The sequence below is a fragment of the Zychaea mexicana genome (assembly GCF_025766255.1).
Source record: "Zychaea mexicana strain RSA 1403 chromosome Unknown BDB00scaffold_22, whole genome shotgun sequence".
In the NCBI taxonomy this organism is placed as follows: domain Eukaryota; kingdom Fungi; phylum Mucoromycota; class Mucoromycetes; order Mucorales; family Lichtheimiaceae; genus Zychaea; species Zychaea mexicana.
In genome coordinates, this window is record NW_026516685.1 from 302242 (window position 1) to 328486 (window position 26245).

Below are 26245 nucleotides of genomic sequence, written 5' to 3' on the forward strand. Positions count from 1 at the left end.
CGATCTCGATTTTCTTTTGGCCTAAACCCGATCATCACCAGCAGCAGCAGCAGCAAACGAGCGTTTTTTTTTGTATCATATGTGTTTGTGTTTATAACGCAATCTTAAAAAAAGCAGAAAATGATGGATCAAATAAAAAAAAAACAGTATTACACTAGCAGAATATAAAGCATGATACTGTTGTGAAGTAACAGTCTGGCAGTGTGTCAGTTGATGATGTTGTTGACACGCATAAGAGAAGGGTTCATCAAAGGGTTTTCGCTCGGATGAGGATGATGGTGCGTAAGATCGAATTTAAGTGCGTTGTTGTTGTTGTTGTTGTTGCTTGCTGTCGCATTCGTGTTAGTAGTAATAGTAGTAGTGCTGCTATTATTCGCTTGCGAAGAAGGCAGCATGGGGGTGCTCATGCTGCTCGATGTGGTAGAGCCAGGTGACATGGAGTCTCGGACCGAGCTCGTCTTTGTCGTGTTTGTATTAAATGACGAAGACAGGGCCGACAAGGGGCGCTTCATGCGTGTCAGAAACGACCTGTCACTTTCATCGGCTGCTGTGTACATGCGCGTGGCAGCAGCACTAGCGACATCATCCTGCTGATCATCGCCATTAGCGTTGTTTGTTGTTGTTGTTGTTGGGGGAGGAGGCGGAGGCGGTGCCACCAAGTTATCAAAGTCGAAATCCACGTCCACAGGATGTTGTTGTTGCTGCTGCTGCTGCGTGGCGAGGTCAAAGTCCCTGCTGTTACCGCTGTTGCTGCTGCTGTATGAAGGCCGTGGTTGATGCCGTTGTCGCTGCTCTTCCAAGGTTTGTTGCTGTTGCCAGTATTCCAGATTGCCCAAAAAACCCGAGTCAATGATTTGTCGGCCAAAGTTTGTATGGCTCAGCTTATCAATGTCGACGGCCCAGTAGCCGCCTTTGCTGCCCTTGTTGCGATGACCGTCCTGCTGGGTCCGCGGAAGTTTCATAAAGCATCTGTTTAATGAAAGATTGTGTCGTATGGTATTCTAAAATTTTATTTTTTTGCGCTCTGGTGGTATGAGTTATACAAGGTCATTTAGGACGACACAAAAAAAAAAAAAAAGACCCGAAGAGTGGAGATGCTAAATCACACAAACCTGCCAACCGGTTTCGTTAGCCTCGTACAAGTTGGGATAGCGGGTTTGGATCCACTCGTATATTTCCCGAAGCGTTAGGCGTTGCTCGGGCGACGTTAAGATGGCCTGTGCAATCAATGACGCATAGGAATGAGGCGGGCGTCTTCGCTTGCGCACGGGCCGGCTCATGATATATTGCTGTTGTTGCGGCTGAGGCTGCGGCTGCTGCTGTTGTTGTTGTTGTGGTGGCTGTGGTTCCATCATGTTTGGCTGCAGATATCCGTGCGAATAGTTAGGATAGTAGTACTGGGCAGAATGTGTATTGCCTTGTGGATGCGGTAAAGGTGCTTGCGAGGGCATGTGGTATTGCTGCTGCTGGTGTTGCTGGAGATAAGGTGGAGGAGGATGCTGGCGTACACGAAAACCTGCATTGTTGTTGTTGTTGTTGCTATTATTGTTTGTTCCAGCAGCAGCAGCAGCAGCAGCAGCAGCCGCTGCAGCCGTCGAGGCTGCATAGTACGGTGAAAAGTTGGCTTGTTGCTGATGATGATGATGATGGTGTTGCTGTTGCTGCTGCAAGGTGGACGCATCGATGGGTGGCTGTTGCTGGTGATGATGCTGGTGGATATAGTGCTCCGTCTTCCAAGCGGGAGGAAAGACTTTGCCATCTTTAGGAATCGCATTGACGGCGACATGAGTGACTGAGGTGGCCTGTTGTGCCATGATTTTTTCCCGTCTGATGGATCGCACAGCCGTATTAAGTTTAGCACCCTTTTCCTGCAGGCATATACTCCCCCCCCCTCTTTCCCCGATCCCCAAATGACGCACTTACCCGCAAGTTCCGATAATAGAGCACCTAATGTGAGAAAGAAAGAAAGAAAGAAAAGGAGGATAGAGAATAGCACGGATGCGTAATGAGATGGAAAAAAAGAACAGGAAGCGCACAACAGCAGCTTTCACGGCGATATTTATATGTGCTCTCCCCAATTCAAAGGTTCTTTTTTAAACGGAAATTATGTTGGAGCTCCCAGCATGAGCGGTGGCACCATCCAGCGTCGTCGGCTCATATACAGTCAATGTCAGTCAGTTGTGCAATTACTACTGCTACTACTACTACTACTATTCGTATATTACCGCTACTGATATAACTAGTGCTGCTACTGGTAGTAGTAGTAGCAGTAGCAGCAAGTGCTGGGGAACCAATAGCAAAGCGAGTAAACTACTGAGCAGTAACAGCTCGGCCCGGGGGGGGGAAATATCTTTTTTTTTGTTTTGCGCCTAAAAATTCAGTGAAACGTACACCGTGCGTTCGTTTTCTTGTGCGACTGCGCCCATTGGATGGGGAACGGGGGGGGGTGGAAGGGAAGGTGCAGGTTGAGCTGTCATGATATCAGCACAGGTCCATAAAAGGAAATGCTCGATTTCTCCCCCTTTCCCGCATTATTTTCTTATAGGCATTTCACACACGAAGCCAATTACATCATGGGGATCACCAGAAATCCTTCGCTGGCAAACCCCCACCGCCCAAGAGACCGCACCCACCCTCACCCCCCCCCCACCCACACCTTGAAATCCCGCCTATATAAAGAGCAACAGCAGTCCCCGGTATTTTTCCTCTCTGCTTTCTCCTTTGTTGTTGGCTGACACACAGGATCGTCATCATCCATCATCCATCATTCACACTCCCATTGCACTCTCCTTACACTTACTCTGAATACCAGGACATCATGAATACAGGTAAAGAAACGAGAGAGAGAGAGAAGAGCCCAAAGAGAAATCCTCCGTTCAGACCACAACCGAACAGACGGGCCCAACTAAACTCTCCGCACTGCTGTACACTTGTTATTTACAGAACAACCATTGGCCACTCCCACCCGCTTCATCTTGGAATGCTCTACTGCCACCGGTGGATATCCCTTCCCGTCTGTCGTGGACGATCCCTTCAATCGCTGCATCCCTTTGACTCCGCCCTTGTCTCACCAGACCACATCGCAGCAGCAGCATCACCAGCAGCAGCAGCAGCAACAACAACAACAACAACAACACGTCTTTGCTGCACCGCAGCCCATCTTCACTGGCGCCGCCTCTTACTACCCTGCTCCCGCAGTTGCACCTGTTAAGCAGCCGCCGACTCCTCCACCTCCAACCTCCTACGGTCAGCCGGCCGCTATTCCCACCGAGGCATTGTTCCCGCATGCCGACCCTTCTGTCATGCCGACGACGCACAGCGCCCGTCACCAGCAACAACATCCTCATCATCAACAAGCACAACAGGAGCAACACCAGCAACACCAGCACCAGCAGCTGGCTCTGCCTCCGTCTCCAACCAAATCGACAGCAGGCCGAAAGCGCCGGGCATCATCACAACACGAAGACGAGGAAGACGATGAACAGCGCAAGAAGCTGCTTGAACGCAACAGAGTGGCCGCTTCAAAGTGCCGTCAAAAGAAGAAAAAGTGGATGCATGAACTCGAGGTCCGCTCTGAACACGTTGCAACCCGCAACAAAGAGCTGCACGATCTCTTGAGCCAGCTCCGTGAGGAGAGCATGTTCTTGCGCAACCAGCTGCTGACGCACAGCGACTGCAACTGCACCATGGTGGTAAGATTCCCTTCTTCTTCTTCTTCTTTGTTCTTGTCCGTGTGTCTGTCCCGTTCGCTCTAATTAATCTCTCTTCCTCGTGTTTTCTCTAGCAAACATACCTGCGACGATCATCTGCACGCCTGTCATCCGGCGCTTACGGCCACCCTACCGCTGCTGCTGCAGATGCTGTGGCCGAGCTGATGACGAACAGCCCCACGACGCCTCCATCGTCAATGTCGCGCTCGTCGTCTCCGCAACAATCCTCCCCAGAAACCTTCTAACTTCTTGCACACTTTTCCCCCACGATACCTCTTTCATCTTGCACATACAAACCTCTTTGCTTGCTTTCTCTTCGTTATTGTCACATGCTTGCGCCCACTCCATCTGCCCCCCATGTATAGTCATTCTCTCTCTCTCTCTCTCTCAGTCTTTTTGATATCTCGTGTAGCGCGTAGTATAACTCATCTGTACGCCTTCTACTCCCTTGCTGCTTGCTGCAATCCATGTACATATGTCTGAAAATAAAAACTGTGCATAATTTTCCTTTTTCTTCTCATAGTCCCAGCTGACTTTAGATCGATTACGTCAAATACACCCCGATGGCACCACAACCCCAAGAGGGCTATCGTATATCTTTTTTCTTTTTTTGTTTCGCCGCGTCAAGTCGATGACTTGATTGTCGCCATTTTCGAAGGTTCTCGATCAGCCGGAGCATAGCGTACATGGAAAAACCGACTTTCTAGGTTTTTCTCATTTTCTCGTTTTCTGGTACGCATTACCCGTTAAAAGTAATTCTCCCAGCCCGCACCTCCCCCACCCCCACACATAACATTTTCTAGTGTAACCTTGCCGAAAAGTCGGTCGCCATGGATCCTTACAGAAAAAAAATATTGGGTAGTCAACATCCCGAAACCAAATGCACGATATTCAACACGTGGGTGGGTCGGCAGAAGAACAGTAAGGCACGTCCCCCATCCCAAGTTTTTCCACGATCCCTTTTCCAGTCCACTTTACAATGTGCGGGCGGCGTTTACTATATTTGCTTCGTAGTACTGGTCGATACGCGGCTAATTATAATGGAGCAATTAGAATTCGAATGGAAGTAAGAGCCGTTTGCTCCTAAAAAAAGCGATAGCCAGGGTCGAGATGGACCACAAGGAAGGTAACAGCAATAACTCCACGTTATCATAGTTATATTTTTGCTTTTTCTGATGAAAGCATACCCATTAGTTACAAGCACCACGATAGTTGACACCACATGTCATATGGAACGTTGTAGAAAAGATACGCTATATTTAGCTTGCGGGCATTTCCTTATTTGACCACGCCATGCAGCTACTACTTTATAACAACCTGCCTACTACCAAATACTACTACCTGCTACTGCTGCTGGTAGTAGGTGCTGTATGTCCCGTATACTGTAGTAGATCGAGATTTAGTACATGACCCACTTTTTGGTAATCACTTGTTTGTCTCTCTACATAATTCCTGCTGAGCCATTTCAAAAATAGTGTAAAAAAGGCATTTGTGCTGCATTTGATGACAGGCCAAGTAACATTTTATTCGTCGTTATTGCATGATTTATGGCTGCTTTATAGAGAACAACAACTTTTTGCTTTAAAAAGATAGCTACCACAATATCAAGATCTACAAAAGAAGGCCTTCTCTTTTCTTGTGTTCGCCTATCTATTTTTGAATTGCGATAGCCTGAAATAACAAGCAACAACTCAATAATCTGCACGATTGTTTTTGTAAGCTGTTTAAGATATTACAGAGTACAATTGTATACTGCTTTAATTTTTCTATCGTTAGTTACATGAACGTTTATAGTGTTGGTTCCAATTAGAAGCGGCGGGCATATAATAATTGATATTGTTTGGCTATCATAGATATCCAATAGTGTATAGTATCATAGCATAAAACAAGGCATCACATTACTGGGAGTCACCTGGTTATATCTCAGGAACGATTGTACTTCTAGTAAACCGAGAACAACCGAGCAAGCCCTCGGCAGCATATCTCTACCTTTTATCTCTATATGCATTTACCAACGAAGCGTGGTAGTATCATAGAAATGCAGCTCAAAAAAACTAAACATCGTTAGCTAATGTACCATTCAACATGATGCATAATCATCATAAGCTGCTTTTTGCATGTTCCGCAAATATCGAATATTTACCAAATACTAGCGGTCCTTCCTCGCTTCGCTCGGATGAATGAGCCCCTCCGCTTCGCTCGGATGAATGAGCCCCTCCGCTTCGCTCCGTGTCATTCAACGGAAACGCGTCGCAAGGGGGTTCCCCCCTTGACCCCCAAGTGAGGGGCAAGTCCCCCAAATCCCCCTGTCAAGCGAGGTTGGATCAATGTTTTGGTATTAGATGCTTATTGTCTGTTTTCAAAATCAAAAGCAAGATCATTGTGCAGTGACAAGTAGCCTATCATAGAAAGTCGTCAAAATTGGATACTTAACTATCTCCAGTTTAAAATGCAATGCGAAAAGAAGTGTTGACAAAGATGATGTAGTGATATTGATAAAAAGAGAATAGGCGAGAAAAAAAGAAAATAGGCAATATAAAAAAAGAGAATAGGCAATATAAAAAAAGAGAATAGGCGATGTAGAAAAAGAGAATGGGCGATGTAAAAATAGAGTAGGTGACAAAAAGAATTAGAGAAGAACTTCATGGAAAACAACATTTCTTGTGCTTTGGCCTTGCTGACCCGCGATACTCGAGTTCTCGGGATCTAACATGATTCTGATGGATGAAGGGGTGCGGACGCGCGACATGGCTACATAGAGTAGACCATGCGTGAACGGAGGTTCAGGCAAGTAGAGGCCGACAGTGTTGAAAGTTTGACCCTGTGCCTTATTGATGGTCATAGCGAATGCCAGGCGAACAGGGAATTGGGTGCGTTTGAAGAGAATGGGCGAGCGTGTTTGCGATGGTGTGAGTGTTATGCGAGGGATTAAGACAATGTTGCCAGCATGAGGTCCAGTGGCTATTTCAGCTTCAAGTACATATCGTTAAAGAGAGCGTACAATCAGCCGTGTCCCGTTGCAGAGACCACTTTGGGTGTGCAAGTTTCTCAAAAGCATAATTGGGCAACCGACTTTGAGTTTTAGCAAGTGTGGTGGGAGGTCGGATGGATTCATGGAATTGAGCAGCTCTGGTGGGTATGTGATTTGATCCTCTGGATCATCCACAGTATCTGCGCTCGGGAATACGTGGATGGTGCCTGGGAAATGGTCGAGTATCAGATCGTTGATCGCTGAAACGTCGACATTTTTTGGAGTTAGAATGGAGCGACTGATGAGGTAATCGCGATCCACGTGTGGTGCGTCAAGGCTGCCGTGAATGGCTTCGATGAGTGATTTAAGCACTGCTGTACGATCTGCGAGCGCGACGCATTTGGTATCACTGGAAGGATATTACGATATACTTTACTGTGACCGAGTACTACCGCTTAATAGTAAAAAACATGCAAAGTAGAAGAGAGGATACAATGTTGAGTACCTGGCAAAAGTCAACACCAAGGACCATAATTTTTCCACCAAATGGAACATCGGCAAGCGCGGGATCGTCATGTCTCATGAGATTTGGATACGCTTGTACGTATACGTTGATACTTGTATTGATACTTGTGTCCAGCGTGTTTAAAGCGATGACACTTCTCATATGATGAAGGACGTGAAGTGAGCTTCATCTCGTGTTAATGAAGGTTATCCCCTTGAGTCTTTCCTCGATGCGATACCCGTCTACTCACATAGTCATACATTCATGTAGAACAAATTTCCTGATCTGGAGGAGCCACACATTTCGGCGCGTCATAAACGTGAGAGAGCAATCTGATTGGATAGATTGAACTGGCTCAAATGCCGTGTTCATTACTACTATATAACCGTGCGGCCGCAGCAATCATGGGGCTCTTCTTCCTCTTCGTCAACTTTTCTAAGCCAAAGCTATTCAATGTGAGTGTCATTGGAACGGATTAGAGGATCGGAGAGTGTATGTTTATGGTGGTGAGTGAGAAGAGTGTATGCAACCGGTTGTGAGTATACAGTGATTTCTTTAAGATCCGTTTATCTCACTTTCTTTCTTTTTGACACAAACCTTCTTCTCGTCTTAACCTGGTCCATCTCTCCCTCACGTTGGCTCTCAAAGCGCAGATGCAAGAGTTAGTACAATATGGAAAGTGTGAAGTGTACTTTGAGGTTTTGCATGTGGATGTGATACAGTGGTCCCCCGCTTTTTGCAGCCCCACTTTTTGCAGATCCTCAATTTTTGCAGATTTTTTTGGAGCATACCCGCTCATCACTTAGTAAAATTGCAGTTTCCTCACTTTTTGCATTTTGCAGGCCAAAAATGGGGACCTGCAATTTTCCGCTATTAACTCGAGAGCCTGGGACACAGAGTCTTGAACCAGTGACATCTACATGTAATGTTGATAGATAGCGTCCTTTTGCTCGTCAGTAAGCTTTGGGTATTATGCTTTTACCATAGTGGTGTGGAGGTGTCAATAGTGCAGTATATAAACATCAAGAATGAGACGACAGCCTTTTATATAAGAGTTGATTTATAATAAGTAGCCTCAGTACAACACCGACACTTTTAATTGGTTTACTATCATTGACACTTGATTAACATAATAGACTCAGTCTGTGTAACATCTCATACTCATCCTCACTTTTTGCAGTTCCCCACTTTTTGCAGTTTTTTCCACCAAAAACCGCTGCTGCAAAAAGCGGGGGACCACTGTATACGAAAGAAGATATGAATTTCGACGTGTCTAAAGAAGTGTGTGTACAGCATACAGTCGCTAATGTTATCCTCCTTTCTTCTCTGCTACTACTATAGGGTTCTGACTTTTTGAAATGGTTGGTTCGGGTTTGTTGTTTGCATCCCACCCTTAAACATAAGCAACAACTGTAAGTACGGTAGGGAATGAAATGTGAGGATGAGCTGGAGAGAAGTCGAGTGTCTGTTGGAGGTGCTGATGCCATGACGTGTCAGGAATAGTTGCATATTAAGAACAGCTGCTCATAGATGTTTTCTTTTTTCTAATAGAGGATGGCTCTGCGGTGATCTGTTTGAACTTGGATTGGCTTAGACCCCATCTCTCTCTGTCTATAACTTTGCTGTAAAACGACAAAACAAATGTAAGTCAGCTTGGGATGGAGGAGGATGGTAATGCCGTGTCAAAAATAAAGATAGCACAGTGGGTGAAACCCTCTAATGATCTTTTTCTTCGGCTAGAAGAAGTGTTTCTGTCTTGGCTGTGATTCTCTGCTCTACACTGGCTGGGTGTTCGGTTCTCCTGTGTCTCATCGTAGAAGTATAGGTAAATATAGCACGATAGAATCTTGTATGTGTGTGGTTTGACAGTTTCCCATTAACTATTCGTCTCTTTCGTTTCTCGGAATGGCGATAGTGCACAGACACCTCCATGCCAGTCAAGATTGATGCTCCACTGTCATCCCGCTCCTAGAAGCCGACCTGTCAAGTAGTCCATCGGCAGTGGTCAAGATCTATCCATCCATCTGGACGGTGGCGTGTGCTTTTTGCTTTGACTTGGACCTGAGGAAGTCCTTAAAAGCCTCATCTTCTTCTTTGCGTTCTTTATATATTTTATACCCCCCTCCCCTTCCCCTTGCTCTGACCCAGGAAGTCGTTAAAAGCGTCTATTGCGTTCTTTATATAGTTTATCCCCCTCCCCTCCCCCTTTGCTTTCTTTCACAGTTCCTAGTAGCCTCTGTCTCGACCCATCTTCGGATGTTGCATCGTTTCACGCGAACGGCTGTTTTTTTACTCAGGCAGCCTCCGGGCGTAAGTCCTGCTTCATCTACAATTTCCCCGCGCCCACGGGTAAAAAGTGCGGCCGAGGTCCCCCATGAATTTGGGGAATGCTTTTGCGTAAGTATTTACTTTCTCTTCTTCTGTCTGTGAATTTACATGGATGAGAGTTCCTTTTTTGGATTTTTCAGCTAACTTTTAAAGATCTTAATAATAAAGATGTTATTGCTCTTGCTTTTCATTTTCATTATATGTTTTCCTGCTGTATAAGTTTTAGACGTCGCTATTCATGCTTCTATTTGCACCATTTGTAAATGTGCACATAGCCAAGGGGTCATGGTCCCACACATTTCAGTATAGCAAAACAATAATCAAGACTTCCTCAGCAGGGAAAAGGAGCACAATATGTCGAAAACTTGTTGTTTCTGAAATCAACACATTCAATCATGACTATTGTGATAAGCACGACATTTTGTTTGATCAGGGGGGAAATGGTGGCGTACGATTCTTCTTCTGTTCATACTGTATGAATTTATATTTCTTTCCTCCCTCCATATCGCAAAATACAACTGGTAGACGTGGCAATATATACTATTTAAAAGTGTTATGACGATGGATTTCTTGTTGTGCAGTGGACATGTGCCCTTCGCTATCATTATCTTTTGCTGCTCTATTTCTTCTCTTTTTTCAGCCTCACATGATCTGAAGAATCGATGTTTGCTCCAGCCAAGTTCTAATCATATCGCGTTTATCTTTCTGTATCATATAAAATACAGAGTATGTAACATTTGTAGACATGGCCTATTGCGTGGCAATAACTTATACGACTTTAGAAAGCATTTCATTTTTGCTATGTAACCGTTCGGTCGGATAGTATTCAGAGGGGAGACTAAGATAAATAATTGAAAGCTATATCATACAATAGAGCAATGGTGCCCAGTGTAAACATAGAATAATGACAGGGGCCATCATCAAACTGAGGATCAGAACCTCCAGAAAACAAAGAAAGGGGTGTTGTTACACGATGTCAAGAATATCCAGTTGACTAATAGGATACCTGCTACTACTGACTGCTGGTACTAGTGCCACTTTAATCCAGATTTGACATACTTCTGGTAGACTTTTGCTGCTCTCGGCAATAGCGACGTGAGTCCTTTTCAAGCGCAAACTGATTAGTTAACCTTCAGGCACATCCATAGATAATTCGGTCGTGGTAAGTTCTAACAGGAGGCCGTCATGCCTAAATCAGAAGCGGCGGCAATGACACATTTATAATGATGCTGTTCTCGATATCTGGTTCTAACTTCTCACTGCACTATTTCTTTTCAGACGTAGAATACTTGATCATTGTTGAACCACCACCGCTGTTTAGCGACCAGGGGCGCCGATGCCTTTTAAAATTTTTTTGCATAAGTTGTTTGTGGTCCCTTGAAGCCGGACATATAGTATACACCTGCATATGTCATCTCAAGGTCTGGCTCGATTGAGGCCTATTTGTGTCAATCATTGTTCAACATTATCAACATGATCCGCATCTGCTCCAAGGTGATCGACGACATTACTAACTGTGACCGGCCTCATCCAAGTCTACATTACGCCACTCCCCATGGGCTTCTTGGATTATATCCTGCTGTACATTTTCCGGTACCTAGCCATGAAACAAGATTATCTATCATAGCACGCACGGCCCATGACAGCAAGGTTTTGGTTATGCTGTACATTTTCTTTTCTATTAATTTCCTGCTGATGTTCACGACTCGTCCTCATTTATTATTATCTGCATCCATTTACTACTCAATTGGTTATTTGGATGGCATCCTCGGCGACAAATACATTTCCAAAGATCATATGTTGCACAAACTCGTCAAAAATATATTCTGACACGTCTTCGTTTTTGATCAGCTCGTATCCATGCTTTTGGTGTTTCTTTTGAGCTGCTTCAGTTCATGTCCGTGTTGGTGGTTACGTCTTATTGCGCACTTTACACTTTTGCTCTGTGTCGCTACGTCGGATAGCATTGAGATATTATATTCAAGTTATACAATGCTCTTTTTCTGCGAAACGTACAAGGTGAGCATCGAATGTAATCGTTAAAAAAGCCAACTTGATCGTTAAAAGGATGCTCCGTTATTGGCAGGAATTACGGATCTTGTCATAAACACATATGATATGACTTTGTAAAGATGAAGGATAGATATATCGTCAACTCTGACACACAAATTTGATATTACAGTTGCCGACTTTAAACATTTTAAAAAGTTCGACAATACCAACAAGGATTAAAATGCAAGGTCGTCTGTGTCTGACGCGCTACCGGATGTACGCCTGAGATTTGAGAATTGTATGTAATGTAGCCTAAAGAGAGCGTGAAGGTTTTTAGTGACAGATTTCACACAAACAACCAGCATAAAACTTCTAAGATGATATGAAAAAGTAGTAGGGATTCAAAGATTACCTAAAGAATTTGCGGATTATAAGGTGTGTGCACCATATGGTGACAATGGTGGATACAAAATCGAGCTACACATGCATCGTACGAGCGGGTTGTAGAGAAGTGGATGTGTATATCAGAAATCCAAATGGTTCCGAGTATCGAAGCCAAGTGTGGCAGGATACATAATCAGTAATAATAGTAGTAACAAAATGAATGAAATTTTGTCTCTTATACCTTTTAATCTAGTAAATTTAAACAGGCTTTACTAGATTGGCGGTCTGCTATGATAATGCAACCGATTAATAGACATATGAAATAGCGTAATGAATAGAACCGCTATCACTGAGCGCTATCTGGACTGATATAAACGAAGCTGATGCTTTTGTATCGGATCATGCGGATCTGATCCAACTGTGCACGAAATGAACGCCCAAAAAAACGGTGCTCGTGTAACAGACGACACTCGAAATTTGTTATCAACAATGTCCTTGGTAATATCTTCGTTGTTATGGTATCGTCTACTGCCAAGTATTTTAGTAGGTTCTATTAGACTATGACTTTCATAACTTGTACGGTCATACGGATCTTCATCACGTACAACGTATAAAGTATTATATCTGAGGATCTTCATATATTCTGGTCCTACTTAGTCAACGAGGGGAAAAAAGAAGTGCCTGGACATTCGATATGATACTACCCGATCATCGTCATATTATAGGCCATATAGAAGTACAAACCTGAGGAAATCTGTTCCTATTGACTCATTCGAGTCTTCCTGGTTCAGTAGCAACACGCACACCTAAAACAGATATATCCAAACTAATGCGACAGTTGTATGTACCAGTTTAAGGACAGTATGCTGGCCATTGGATAGGTTTTTTTTTTCTGAGGTCTGGTCGCAATGGGGGTACCTCAAAAACTCGAACTCTAAAGTTACTGTGCAGTGGCGCGGATATATGTGGTTCTATGGAGAACGCGACTAAGACACTGTGTACACGATGGCAGGAAATTGGCTCACTTTACCCTTTTGCTCGTAACCACAAGTAAACATCGTTTCCACACATAACCTTCTAGTATCCATCCATTCTTCCTTTTTGCGTCATGCCAACTACTGCGTAAATTTCATACAGTGCTAGAGGAACTGTCAATGACAAACCTATTCAGTAGGAAAGCACAGCTGAAGCAACGCGCAAGGCACTTGCTAATCAATACTCTCTGCTGCCTTATCATTACACTCTCTATGAAGAACCCCCCAAAATCGGCAATCCAGTCTGCCGAACTAATCACTTTGAAAATTCTGAATATCCTTTCTACGCCGTTAACGATGTACAAGTCTTTTTTGGATCGATGTCTTGCTAGCCCCGTTTTGCACACGCACATAACTTCAATCGATTCCTTTATTTCCAAAAGGCACATGGTATGACTGGTACACGTACGACTTAGTCGCAGGATTATGTAACTCTCGACGCGCCAATGACACATATCCCTTCATGTTTGTGGCGGGTCAATCTTTCCGCTACAGTCATCAGCCATGATTGTGGCAGAGACGTAATCAAATTCATATACATTACTTGTAGCCTTGAACGACAGTGGTGAAGCGCATGGTCATCGCGCCAACAGTCAGCATTATGCGACCTTGCGTTCCCCTGTTGTCACGACACGCTGAAAGCCAGTGGGACTTTTTATTACGACAAAAGCGAGTTGCTTAACACTATCAAGATCGTTGGTGCAATTGATTTAACTGTCGCTTATTTTGTTGTTGCCGGCATGACTTGATCCAAGATGTTGGAGCAATCGTTTTTGAAGGAGCTGAGATACCGTTGACAAGCGAATTAAATAAAAGGGAAACGCGAGTCCCGCGCTTTTCTGGAAAAATATCGGGTCTCTTCTTTCTAATATTTTCCACCTTCTACTCTTTTTCACTTTTGTATCTAATAAAGCAAATTAACACGAGCACATGTCGACCATGTATGGTGAAACCAGCTACAAGCTTGCAAAAGAAGCAAAACGTACATCCGACATGCTCATATCCACATACAATGACGATCTGGTACAAAGTGTGTGTCGCGAAATCCGAATGCTAAATGCGCGTGCCGGTGCGAGTCTTCGAGAAATGCGCAACAGCGACAACAGCCCGCTCAACGTGCCCTCACAAATCACACAAATCATGCTACACCATCTTACCATCAAACGTAACAAACGGATTCTATTTGCATACCATCACCAACGATTGGAAAAGCTCAAAGAACTGTCATGGAGCGTTGGACGGCAGAATCAGGAACGAAAAATCAAAGAGGCGCTCAGCAAAGAGGAAAACGATTTCTTGGAAAGATACGGCGACTTGGTTAGCGACTACAAGAGCCACTTTTTGGATATTGATTTGGGGGGCAATGGAGGTGTGGGCTTGGATCCTCCACTAGACTTGTTTATCGAAGTTCGTGTTTTACGCGACGCGGGCAAAATCAACACAGAATATGGCGAACTGAATCTGACAAAGGGAAACCAGGAGTTTGTACGTCGATCCGATGTCGAAACATTGATCAAGGCTGGGTACCTCAAACACATCGCATAATTCGGATTCTCTTAATCATTTCACCTTCCAAGTCCTTTCTCTTACCACGCTTAGCCATCTTTTCCTTCTTATCCGACACTAGATCATCACTACATGCCCTTCCTTCATTCGCACCCTTACATACAAAAGCCATTGTTCATGCCATTCGTAATACATATCTGCATCCATTTTTTACATATAGAAAGTACCATAGATATCTAACCTAGTTGTACAATGAAAGCAGTGCTGTCATTCCCATGAGTTGCAATTATACAGTGTGCTTTTCTGACATAATCCACTTCAGCATATCATTCAAAGTACTGTGAAGAGCTCGACTATGCAAGTTTCACAACAATCCGAGCTGAAAACCAGACCAAATATCGTTTATTATACCTTTGAGAATAAAGTACATACAAGCCAGCACTGCTACTACTACTTTCATAATACTATCATACTGCTACCAACATAGCAAAACTATCTATCTTGAAGATACTCCTGGACACGATAGAACTTCAATCCCTTTACTGGATCCTCCGCTTCCAATGCTGATCTTACGAAATGAATTGACACCTGCATCTGTGATAGTAGAGACCTTTGTAACACGAAATAGCACCAAGCTTTCGACTCGTGCAAAATGCTCAAGGACAGCATCAGTAACACCTTTCGCAGCTGTCAGTTTCATATTCAATATTTTGGTTTCCATTAAGTCGTTGTGCCCACACAATCCATCCTGCCTCTGTGGAGAAAGTCGTCGACATTATTACTGTACGGTGATGTGCGGCTCAAGCTTAGTCTCCTGACTACTGGGTGCTGTGATGGTTCGCACAACTGCATTAGACCTTGGTTGTCGATGGGTATGTTCGTGAGACACAGTCCTTTAAGCTGTTGCAAACGGCGAAGCGGAGAAAGGTCGCAAAGAGGATTCTCGCTGAACATGTGAAGGAAATTTCGCAAGAAAAGAAAACGGAGCCGTTGCAGCGTACAATGGTTGTGATAATGCTGTTCAGATGCTGCGTTGTTCCAGCGCGATTTCCAATTTCCAAGATCTCAATTTGTTGCTGCATGAGCAAAATCTGGGCCCAATCTTCGCTTGACATACCAATGATGTCCGTCAACCCCAACCTTGTCAGCTGTGTGAATTGATTGCGTGCCAATATATCCAACCAATGAATATCAGAAAGACCGTAGGCGACTATACGTAAATGTTCTAGTATCGGCTGCGATTTTACTACTATAGGCATGATCCTCTCGTGACCCTTGCCGTTGAGTACCAGTTCATAAGCCATACTGCCTTCCTCGCCATCATTCGATGGTTTCCTTTCTGTTATTTTAGTATCAGCACTCGTGCTTCTTGATAGTGACATCCATCTGTCTGCTATGGCTGGTTCGCTGCAATCCCACATAATGTAGCGTAAAAGAGGGCACAGCTCATAAGCTGTATAGATGTTGGTTGGAGATACGTTATTGAATCGTGAGTAAGACGATAATATCAAGTACTTGATGTGGGAGCAACGCTGCAATACGGGACGGATCCGGTATTTAAAATTGAGCACACTGTCCAGTCTTAAGAAGATAATGTTGTGTATCGGTGGCCTTTTGTGTCTGCTTCTGCCAACAACTTGTTCAAGTGTAGCGTCTGATAAGTTAGTGCGGCCATCAAACATCACTGAAAGATGCGTCAATGACGGCAAGAAGTCCAGTAGCATTGGCAGCGAGATATCGCAAGTGTGAAATGAAATCGTCAGAGCAGTTAGCGTATGCGAGAAATATCTGATGATTCCTGGCAGTAACGTGCTACTGTCGAAATTAGGTTGTAATTGTTTGCTATGCACATGGTTGCTAATGTCATAAAACAAAAAAAAAGCTTTAGTATATCTTTTGCGCATAAGCAGTAGTAAGCACTACCGAATACGCGATCCTCTTGACACGAAAAAAAGTATTGTTTTACTTTACCAAGGACGCGGATGCAGCATCCTCGCCAAGCAAGTCGTTCCAGTACTTTATACGTGGCTTGAGATTTGATGTATACTGATTTGACTTGTTGTCCCAGACATTGAAGCATCGCGTCGCTCCTTTTGTTCCATGCATCAGGCGAGATTTCCACCAGTGTCCACAGGGCTGTCTGGTAAGTGTGGATCGCGTAAAACCAGCGGCGACATACTTTCACACATTCGACACAGTCCCGCTGACCGATGAACGAGAAGATGTACTGAATGATTTCGGGAGGCAAAATCGCGATAAAATCAGTCATATTACGTGTATGTGAAAGGTACGAGGCTTTTAATCGGACAAAGCCTGCATAATATAATCCGGACTCGTGAATAGTATGTCCGACAAAGGAAAAGCGAGTCGAAGATTGATCATTAAATTTATGCTATCATAGCGATACGCAGATACACATTAGAACAGGGCTCTTTCTTAAAACCATCGACTTCTCGATACGAAGGAAAAGGCTTCATTTAACACTCGCGTTTATTGTCTATGAACCGCAAAAGTCATATATTAGTAACGCATCGCTTGGCCTGGAAAACACAGCATCCCTGTGTGCATGTTTTGGTAGAGCAACTATATCATATCTTTAACAGTCCTCCTGATATCTTTGGTGAGCGATCATCACTTTCAATTAGATGACGCATACCTTGAGAATATGTAACGAAGTAAAGTTAAATAAGAAAAGGAAGAGAGAAGTGAAGGTGTAAGGGAGTAGAAAGAGCTGTTACAAGAATCACGCTTTGAAAGCAGGCACATCACAAAGGTTTTTCGATCCAGGTGAAAACCAAAATGATAAGAAAATTGTGTTGTGATAAGCTACGTGCAGGAAGAGTGAGAGAGGAACAGCTGAAAAAAAAACATTCCAATTTACAGATCTGGCGATTATACATGTCTGCTGGCGTATGCTCTGGCGTTGTCTTTTATAAAATAACCTTTTTCTAAAGGAGGATCCTCGGTAACAATTTTTTTTCTTGACAATTACTTTGGCAATTTAGGCGAACACAGAAGGTGAAAGAGAGTGCTAAAGCGTTGTGATCGTGTTACTGCCAGCTACGATACAGAGCCACTGTCACTGTTCCCCCGCTTTGTTTAGCACGGAGCTGTGAATGAATGGAGTGGGGAGTATTTAGTATTTTGTTCGCGAAAAAAGAAAAAGAAACTTTATAAGAAGAATGCGAAAAAGAAAAATATATTTTTATTATTTTGTTTATCATTTTCTTATTTGTGTGTAAAAAAAAATAAAAAAAAGTTCGTTTCAATTATCCCAACATATACCGTTGGCATCACATGCACCCGAAGGTTCACGATCGGCTGCCGGAGTATATGACCACATTCCCACTGGTATATATTGCAAATTTTCTTCAGGGCGCGGACCACTGAATCTGCCGATCATCAGAAGAATTATGACAATAGCCAGCACAAGCAATGACCCGATCATGGCACAGAGCAGTGCATCTGTACTACAGACCAAAGCTGTACCAAAACGAACTGAAGAGAAGAGAAAAAAGAAAGGCGAAATTGCTCGCTTTATATAGACATTTTTTCTCGTTCGGGACTTCAAATCCCCGTGAATTTTCATTGGCCCAGATAACGGGTTGCGTATCAACTTGTGGGTTGCCTACTATGGCATAACAAAACATACAGCACCAAAGGAAATGAAAGGAGGAGTGGTACCTGATGGTCAAGTAGACAAGCGTGCTTCGGCGGTAGTGGTACGTGTCTCTCACCATGGGCTGCTGTACCTCCGATGCTGTCGCCGCTTGGTTGTGAGGGGTCCGTGCACGGCACCGTGTCAAGCGAAAACAAAGACACGAATGCAAATGAGCAAGTAGATTCACGGAAGAAATGCTTTTCTGCGAGCAATAAAATGATGGAAATAGGAGTAACTGACAAGGTAGACAACCTAATAGGCTCTCCAGCATCAGTCGTTTAGTGAATATCAAGGACACGATCCTCCCAGCAGCCAGTTTCCATTCTTCACTTAACAAGATAAACAGTATAGAGCGTAGTCCACAGACGATTCCATTTTGCTAGTATCTTTTGACTGCATGTGCGGTGTGCGGGAATAGATACACCTCACACTTGAGCCCAACGCTGCAGTGTATATAAAAAAGACCTCATTGTGAAGCGTGTTTGTCTACTGTTGCTTTATAATTTTCGTCATCCGCCAACAGTTCTCTGAACTACGCCGTGTAACCTCCCTCCATCCGTTCCGAATTCATACTCTATCCAAGTATGTGTGTGCTGCCGCAAATAAGCTGACCGCTCATGGTAAGTATACGCTGCCGCTGCTGACAAAGTTAATCGGTTCGTTTGTTTTTGTGCGGTTCTACGTTATTTTTGAGCAGCGTTCAAGATCCATTGGGACGATCAAGAGAATAACACTATAAACGATGACTTCCTACTGTACATCTTTTGACCCTTTTGCGCGTAATTCGTTGCTCCATTGATCACCTTGTTCACTCGCCATCCCTTTGTGCATTTCGAGTGCGAAGTCAATTGGCCAAATCGTTGCGTCACAATAATGCGCTTTCACTCTACGGAGTCAAGGGAAAGCTGTTGGGAACGTTCGAGGTTTGACACACGCATCACTTTGTCACTATCCGAAAAAGAAAGATCCGTGTTGCGCTCTTCCTGACTTCCTCGTTCCTAGACTACCTCTGCTTCCTGCTGTTTTACGACAGTTATGCTTGTCATAAGTGTGGGTTGATTCAGTCATGGTTGCCTTTTGCATATTACTTTTCAACAATTCGTTTGTAAGGAAGATTGAAAGAAAATAAAGTAGCTTTTGCTCCCTTTGTTGCTACTGTTATGATGACTTCAGTTTTATAATCTAGACATTATTATGAATGCTGTTGTCTATTCGTTACCGCATCTGCAGGGTATTACAAAGCTATCCAATCCACTGAGCAGGGTTGGGATCCAGGAAACTCCAGTCTTTGATCGGATCTGTCCCATAAAGTACAACATGCAAATGAATGACAAACATGGATATGAACGTAGGTGGTTCACGTGCTGCGATATTAAACTTACTAGGATGATGTTGATATCTTGGTTGACAGCACACAGTAGCACTCCAGCGTCTTGTATTAAGCTTGCCTTTTCTTTGGCGTTTTTAACTTGCTATCGTATTGTTGTTTGTTTGATAAGCATCAAGCTTAATACACGTGGTTCATCTATTGAGCAATTGCCCATGAGTTTGTTATAGATTTAAAATAGACAAAGCACTATAGTTAGAATTTGCCCAGAAAATATTGAGGAACACTTACTGGGAAGCGCTATATTTCAGGATGCTCTTGATCCGGTATATGTCCTAGCATGTGGAAGAAGATGATAATGTTCCCGCTTGCCACAAATTTTGACCTTTGTCAGTAAACTTGACTCCAATAAGTCCTCCACGTAGTATAACTCTTGAGGCAGTTCGAGTACAGTTTCTATATCAATACATTGAACGACGGTGATTCCAAGCAGCACCAGAATCGCCCTGACGCGGTTTTGGAGATGCTTTAAATTAGAGCTCAATGTTCATAGTGATACTGCTACTAATCAACACTGTAACTCACAGATCTGGGTCCGCCATATTCAACGACGACAGTTACCATTTGACGACGACACTATGTCCTTTCCGACAAAGACTTTGCAGATTTATGTAAAATAATAATTCTTGTGCTGTTTATGTGAGTATCCCAAAGGACGTCAGTGTTTCGATATTTGCTATACACTGCTTGGTCACTGTTGTGCCGACAGTACACGCCCGATGCGGCTTCTACTTTCATAGAATGTATTCGTGATGTTTGTTATGTAGCTGCAACGCTGCCATGTTATACATGACAGCTGCACGTTGGGCCAAATACCGGGCAATAAAAATCCACTGTCCGACATGAACAGGAACACGCGTATGCACACACATACAGCTTTTTTTTGTGTCAAAAAGGGAGAGAGGGTCTTTCTATTCAACAACGGAAGAAAGGAGTATTCTCACCTTATTTCTTTTCTCTCTTCTGGCACAGAGACTGTATCATATAGAGTGGTGCGAGGTGATCCCTTTTGTGAGAAAATAGTGACGAAAAGGGGTACACAAGCATTTCTGATATACAAGGAAAGCATATGGTAACCAAAAAAAAAATAGTCTGTGCTTTCGCTCAGTTTTATACTTTTGCAAACCACTGCCACAGCCATACCTTACCACCACCGCTTCCGTTTACCACAGTCCTCTCCGTCCTCTTTTGATTTTATTTTACCGTAAACGCTCCTAATAGCTCCTATTTTACGCCTTTCTAATTGATCCTTCTGGCCAAATTGAATCTAGTCATCTTGACGAGCGTTACATGACAACGGCACCGACGACACAGACGACTACAGCCACGGAAGAAGCGCCTGTCCAAGACGACAATTTCAATAAGTCCAAAGACGACGACGACAACGACGACGACGACCATTCCGTTAGTTTTTCGTCACATGTGAGGAACACAATCCGTCTTTTCTTTCCCCTAGCAAGCCAAAGTTTGTGTATTTTCACAGACAACGACAACGAGAACGAACAGCAGCAAGAAAAACAACAACAACAGCAGCAGCGCCTTTCTGCAGCAAGAACAGCAACTGCGCGTGGCATTCATAATTCGTATCTATTCCTTACTACGCCCATATCACCGTCGGTAGTAACGACAGCAACAACAACAGCAACAGTAACAACAGCCACAGCAGTAGCAGCAGGATCCGACAAAGAACGTTCGTTAAACAAAGCGTATCCAGCAGCACCACCAGCACCGAAACTACTCACTCCCACCACTGCTGATGTAATCCAGCAACAGCAGCAGCAGCAGAAAATAGAACAAACATCACCGCTGTCACCGACGTCATATGTCCCAATTGAATCACCTGTTACTATAAAAGAACCAGAAGAATCGATCATTGCTCTTTCTCCCTCTCCCATCCAACCTACCGCTGTCACTACTGTTTTTGATTTTAAGCAACAACAAAAAGGTCAACCGCCATCATCGCCTCAAGAAAAGGAAGAAGAAGACCACCAACAAGGAGAACCCAGAACCCCCGTTTGTCCCTTTGTAGCTTCGATACCCATCACCGAATCCATATCTTCAGAAGCAACATCGGATACAGACGCTATACCCTATCCTGTAACATCCACACGCACATCTAATCAGCAGCAGAAACAGCAAAAAGAACGACAAGAGGGTTTGCCAGCCACTGCAATTGTCAGTGATCGATCACTCTCACCTAAAAGTTTTGAAAGTCACGACAAAGACACCAGCGACAGTAAAGACCACGAGGAATCGTGTACAGTATCTGATCCATTGCCACAAGAGCAAACAGCTGAATCCACTTTCTACGCTTCAGCATCTAATCCACACGAGTCTGTTCCATCCTTCAAAGACGGACAAGGATCCATTGCAATCGCTGAAGAAACGCCAATTCTACCACCTGTTATAGAAAAAGAATCAGTGGCCGAAGAAGGATCGTGCGGTTCCATTGAAAACAAGACACCATCCGAGGAGTTGTTACCTGTTGTACCAGAACAAAACCCCATTTTATCTTCTGAAGAGACGATCAGAACTATAGAAGAAGACGAAAAAGAGAAAAAGGAAGAGTCAGTTGTTTCAACTTTTATCGATACGAAACTAGAAGCTTTTGACGACAGCGACAAATCCGACCTTGAAGACGAACAAGCAGATATACTTGCCGAACTAGATACACCCAGACCTACCGTTTCTGAACAGCAACAACAACAGCAATTAGAAGAAGTCTCGACAGTCCTTGACAGCAACAACACACCAGCTATTGTTGCACTTCCGTCACCATCTACCTCAGCCAGCAGAATCCCAGTCCGTAAATCCAACTCAACGCCCATGGCTGCAGATAAACGCACACGGTCATCGACCAGTAGTGCTAATAACGACGGGATACCCGCAACAACTCGAGCAACCGCTTCATTAACATCCCGACTCAGGACAACGACATCAACGGAATCAGCAAAAAGGTCATCTTCTGCAGCCAGATTGCAAGATCCCAAGTCCAACAAACTGGCATCAACCATGGGGTTAGTACGGCCTACGTCACCATCATCCACATCGCCAAAGCTTGCCGCTGTAGCTCGATCCGCTTCTCCTTCAGGATTTCGACCATCATCTCCAGCTTTGAATCGATCTTCTGCTGCTGCTACTGCTGCCCGTGCTGCTTTACCACCGCGACCTTCTTCACCTGCTTTGCGATCATCGGCTGCTGGAATTCCACGACCATCATCGCCCATGGGATCACCGAGACCATCATCTCCTGCACCATCAAGATCACGTAATAGCAGTACTACTGTTAGCAATGGTAGCAGCAGCAGCAACAACAACGCGCACAGTCGACTGACATCATCCAGAGTACGCGAAGCGGATGTACCAATGTCTAAGCGAAGTACTGGAAAGGAAAGCAAAGTCAAAGACGCAGATGAGGCAGAAGATGAGGAGGAGGAGGAAGATAAGGCACCGCCTCGATTGACCATGGCAGAAAAAAGGCGACGGGAAGCAAAACGAGCACAACAGATTAAAATGTGGCGAGTGCGAGAAGAACGAGAAGCCCGAGAAGCACGGACGATTGCCAGAAGAAAAATGATGGAAGAAGGGGCAAACGAAGTTAGGCGGCGACGGCAAATGGCAGCAGCAGCAGCAAACAATGGGAAAACAACCTCTACATCTTCACCATCATTCGCATCATCATCATCATCATCATCATCACCAACAAGAACAACAGCATCATCGGCATCATCTACAACAAACAGTACTAGTGTAACAAGTATTACTACTGCATCATCTCCAAAACAACTGACATCCCCTCGACGTGCAGTCAAGTTTAATCTCAAGCGTAATAAGGTCATTGAAATTACTCAACCAAACAGCAGCAGCAGTACCACCACGAGCAAACCAGTGTAATCAACCGTTCTCGTAATTTATTTAAATAAAAGACAATGCCATTTTATTGCTCCTTGTGTAACGGCCGTAGCATGTACCATACATCATATCACATCATTTCTCTCACAAATAAAGAGGATCATCCTCCTGGTCAGGTGACTACATACAGTTATATCTGGCTTAATGCCAATGACGACTGATAAGCAACACTGGGGTGGCAACCCACTTAAATCAGATCCGCACCAGCAGGGCCGTATAAACATACATACACTTTTCCTTATGACATGACAAGGTCGGGCAAAAGAAGCATAGAGATAACAGTAGTCCAATGTGTTTTATATATACCAGTACTTTATTTTTTGTCGTGTTTTCTTTTTTTTTTTCTACGCTAGTACAGCAATATGTATATACATCTGTGTCTGGTATAAGAAGAGGGTACTTTTTATAGGGAAGAGGGGGTAAGGTGGGGGGGGAGAGGTAAACGTCAAAGAAGCAATGACGTAGCAGCTATGGACAGTTGTTGTCTGGAGTACAACTAAAGAAGAAAGTAGGGATAATGTGTCTTTTCTTGATTACAATTCCTGAGATTGGCCCTCCTTCTTGCGCGACTTGGCAGGAAGCAGCATGTCATGGATATTGGGGAGGACACCACCTTCAGAGATAGTGACGTGTTGGAGCAGCTTGCTCAACTCCTCATCGTTCCAGATAGCCAGCTTGAGATGACGTGGATTGATTCGCTGTCGTTTGTTGTCGCGCGCAGCATTACCAGCCAGCTCGACGATTTCAGCAATAAGGTACTCAAGGACGGCAGCAATATAGACGGGCGCAGAGCTACCGATACGCTCAGCATAACGGCCCTTGCGCAGGGAGCGGTAGAAGCGAGCGACAGGGAATTGCAAGCCGGCCTTGGCAGCACTAGTTCTGGGCTTCTTCACAGTAGTGCTGGTCTTGCCACCAGTAGTGGAGCCTTGAGCAGAGAATTTGGCAGTGGGCATTGAGAGACAGAAAGAGAGAGCGCGCAGTAGGATAAAAGAGGCTCTTTTTTTTTGTTTGGTTCGAAGGAAAGAAAGAGGCATGGCCACGTCAAATGCACTCTCTTTTTATGCGGTTTGACATTTGGGATGATCCTCTGACAGACCAATCACAGTGAGTGAAATGACAGGTTTCAGAATTGACAGCACCCAGGCACCGGAGATTCAAGGCCTCGCTCTCTTTGCCTTCCCTTTCTGCACATTATTTGGGGTGTGTGCGTGCCTGAAAAATATAAACAATTTTTGCTTTGTGCTGTGTTGCGTTTGTCTACCCTCCTTCTCCGAGATGGCTCCAGTAATTAGTCTTTTACGCACTGTTTGGGATCCCGTAGCCATTCGTCTGGAACGATTGGTGCGAAAGATTGCTGCCGAGCTCCCCATTGACAATGACTGGAGTCAATCCGTCAAGGGATCGTGGTAAAGTATCTTAATAGCAAGAACTTTGAACTTGTTTTATATTCTATGCGAGGGGAGAATGCATGCCTAACGAAAGAATGGTGGTTGATAGGTACGTCCACCCACGACAACACGCCATTGAAATTGTTTTCCTATCGAGTGCCTTTGCGTCTGCAGCATCCTATTTTTTCATGCGAGCGCTCGGCCCTGGCACCTTGAACTTCAAGCTCCTGACATCCTTTGTCCCATCTACCCCGGCCAGTTGGGGCGAGAAGCTCTTGCTTGGCTCACTGATTGGATCCTTGGGACTGACACTGACACACAAGCTGATCCGAGGCACCGGTCTGTTTATGCTCCAGCCATGCCATATGGGCGCACTCTTGCTGATATCGGTCATGTCTGCCCCTGAGAAGATTGTGTCCAAGATCCTGTTCAATATTTACTTGCATACCCAGTGGGGAGGTTATGCTGCTTTGGCATTCCCGGATTTACGTGGTCACGATTTGTTCCTGGAGACCTTTAATTTTTTTGCCGGTAAGGTTTGGCGTGGATAAACAATGAGCTTTTTGGTGTCAACAAAAAAAAAGTTGCGGAGTTCAACCGGGGAAGAAAAGGCTGACAATCATGTGTGAATTTAGAGCACATTTTGATTTTGGCTGCGCCGGTCTATATGATCTACAGTGGCCGCTACCTCGTCTTGCCTGCATCCCCTAACATGGCCATGTTGTCGTTCTTTGTCTATGGTTTCTTCCACTCGCCGCTGTTGCATGCTTGTGCCCTTCGATCTGGCTTGAACTTGAACTACCTTTTTGCACCACCACCGAGTAAGTACTGTTATCCCACTATTCTATGGATTGCCGATATTATGCTCACTGTCGTTTTGATCAAATAGTCAAAATCTTGATTAAGCTTGGTCCCATGTATCGTACTGCCATGTACGGAACTGCGCTGGTCGCCATGTTTGCTACTCGTTATTTACTAGTCGGTGGTATCATGTCCGTCTTGCCTCGCAAGACTTTGTATTTGTAGAAACCTTCTCGTCTTCATTTTGATTTTGTCTGTTTTTTTTCTTCTTCTTTCTCTTTGCATGTAAACCTTATCCAATTTCCTGCATTTGCATTGTTCTCCTATTACTATTTGTTAATTACTTTACATTTTTCTATTCCAGAAAAGCATTTCATACATATCAAAAAAGTACTATTATTAATAAGAATTGATGTGTTATTTTCTTGACAATATTTGCTATGTACCTTTTTATAATATCAAAATTAGAACAGATACGCTCTGCTCTTTCTCTCTGGTATGACCATACAAAGCAAACCGACAACCAGTGAAAACAAGCGGCGCGCTTGTCTATAAGTTACTTATGGGCTGGTCGAGTAGTATGGTGTAATGATGATTTTGGGTACATATGTCAGATAATGATGTAAGTGCACGAGTAGCTGTGGATAGCATGTATGCCTACTT

At 44.1% G+C, this 26245-nt stretch overlaps 8 protein-coding genes across 8 annotated transcripts; 4 read left to right on the plus strand and 4 right to left on the minus strand.

Moving 5' to 3' along the window:
* Positions 1-206: 206 nt before the first annotated feature.
* BDB00DRAFT_927664 (uncharacterized protein) lies at positions 207-2156 on the minus strand (the record flags this gene model as incomplete). Its single annotated transcript, XM_053128890.1, has 3 exons — positions 1924-2156; positions 1113-1827; positions 207-1001 (listed from the first exon to the last, which is right to left on the minus strand). The coding sequence occupies exons 2-3, from the start codon at positions 1812-1814 to the stop codon at positions 207-209; spliced, it is 1497 nt and encodes a 498-aa protein (XP_052981488.1). The 5' UTR covers positions 1815-1827; positions 1924-2156.
* A 570-nt stretch (positions 2157-2726) lies between these two features.
* On the plus strand, positions 2727-4207 carry BDB00DRAFT_815158 (uncharacterized protein). The gene is made up of 3 exons (XM_053122887.1): positions 2727-2828; positions 2944-3692; positions 3785-4207. Exons 1-3 carry the CDS (start codon positions 2819-2821, stop codon positions 3953-3955), a joined length of 930 nt encoding a protein of 309 aa, XP_052981489.1. The 5' UTR covers positions 2727-2818; the 3' UTR covers positions 3956-4207.
* A 9570-nt stretch (positions 4208-13777) lies between these two features.
* On the plus strand, positions 13778-14820 carry BDB00DRAFT_815183 (subunit of the GINS complex). Its single transcript, XM_053122888.1, has one exon. It carries the CDS (start codon positions 13855-13857, stop codon positions 14467-14469), a length of 615 nt encoding a protein of 204 aa, XP_052981490.1. The 5' UTR covers positions 13778-13854; the 3' UTR covers positions 14470-14820.
* A 2-nt stretch (positions 14821-14822) lies between these two features.
* BDB00DRAFT_815184 (uncharacterized protein) lies at positions 14823-15122 on the minus strand (the record flags this gene model as incomplete). Its single annotated transcript, XM_053122889.1, has 1 exon — positions 14823-15122. A coding segment is annotated over exon 1 (173 nt), but the record flags the coding sequence as incomplete, so codon positions are not given.
* BDB00DRAFT_927667 (uncharacterized protein) lies at positions 15001-16711 on the minus strand. Its single transcript, XM_053128891.1, has 2 exons — positions 16402-16711; positions 15001-16287 (listed from the first exon to the last, which is right to left on the minus strand). The coding sequence occupies exons 1-2, from the start codon at positions 16419-16421 to the stop codon at positions 15282-15284; spliced, it is 1026 nt and encodes a 341-aa protein (XP_052981492.1). The 5' UTR covers positions 16422-16711; the 3' UTR covers positions 15001-15281.
* Positions 16712-20334: 3623 nt separating this feature from the next.
* BDB00DRAFT_815205 (uncharacterized protein) lies at positions 20335-21263 on the plus strand (the record flags this gene model as incomplete). Its single annotated transcript, XM_053122890.1, has 3 exons — positions 20335-20354; positions 20423-20828; positions 20856-21263. Coding segments are annotated over exons 2-3 (468 nt in total), but the record flags the coding sequence as incomplete, so codon positions are not given.
* Positions 21264-23736: 2473 nt separating this feature from the next.
* On the minus strand, positions 23737-24408 carry BDB00DRAFT_815207 (histone-fold-containing protein). Its single transcript, XM_053122891.1, has one exon. The coding sequence runs from the start codon at positions 24344-24346 to the stop codon at positions 23924-23926; it is 423 nt and encodes a 140-aa protein (XP_052981494.1). The 5' UTR covers positions 24347-24408; the 3' UTR covers positions 23737-23923.
* A 113-nt stretch (positions 24409-24521) lies between these two features.
* On the plus strand, positions 24522-26165 carry BDB00DRAFT_815209 (TMEM164 family-domain-containing protein). Its single transcript, XM_053122892.1, has 3 exons — positions 24522-24799; positions 24891-25312; positions 25417-26165. The coding sequence occupies exons 1-3, from the start codon at positions 24669-24671 to the stop codon at positions 25668-25670; spliced, it is 807 nt and encodes a 268-aa protein (XP_052981495.1). The 5' UTR covers positions 24522-24668; the 3' UTR covers positions 25671-26165.
* The last annotated feature ends 80 nt before the right edge of the window (positions 26166-26245 follow it).

What these genes read in the sequence shown, in the direction of transcription:
- BDB00DRAFT_815158 (XM_053122887.1), top strand. An exon ending in ACTGCAACTGCACCATGGTG is followed by an intron (nt 3,693 to 3,784) that starts GTAAGATTCCCT and finishes TGTTTTCTCTAG; the next exon opens with CAAACATACCTGCGACGATC.
- BDB00DRAFT_815183 (XM_053122888.1), top strand. Translation starts at nt 13,855, where the DNA reads ATGTCGACCATGTATGGTGAAACCAGCTACAAGCTTGCAAAAGAAGCA.
- BDB00DRAFT_927667 (XM_053128891.1), bottom strand. Translation starts at nt 16,421, where the DNA reads ATGCTGCATCCGCGTCCTTG. An exon ending in ATGCTGCATCCGCGTCCTTG is followed by an intron (nt 16,288 to 16,401) that starts GTAAAGTAAAAC and finishes TTATGACATTAG; the next exon opens with CAACCATGTGCATAGCAAAC.
- BDB00DRAFT_815207 (XM_053122891.1), bottom strand. Translation starts at nt 24,346, where the DNA reads ATGCCCACTGCCAAATTCTCTGCTCAAGGCTCCACTACTGGTGGCAAG.
- BDB00DRAFT_815209 (XM_053122892.1), top strand. Translation starts at nt 24,669, where the DNA reads ATGGCTCCAGTAATTAGTCTTTTACGCACTGTTTGGGATCCCGTAGCC. An exon ending in CAATCCGTCAAGGGATCGTG is followed by an intron (nt 24,800 to 24,890) that starts GTAAAGTATCTT and finishes GGTGGTTGATAG; the next exon opens with GTACGTCCACCCACGACAAC. An exon ending in GACCTTTAATTTTTTTGCCG is followed by an intron (nt 25,313 to 25,416) that starts GTAAGGTTTGGC and finishes GTGTGAATTTAG; the next exon opens with AGCACATTTTGATTTTGGCT.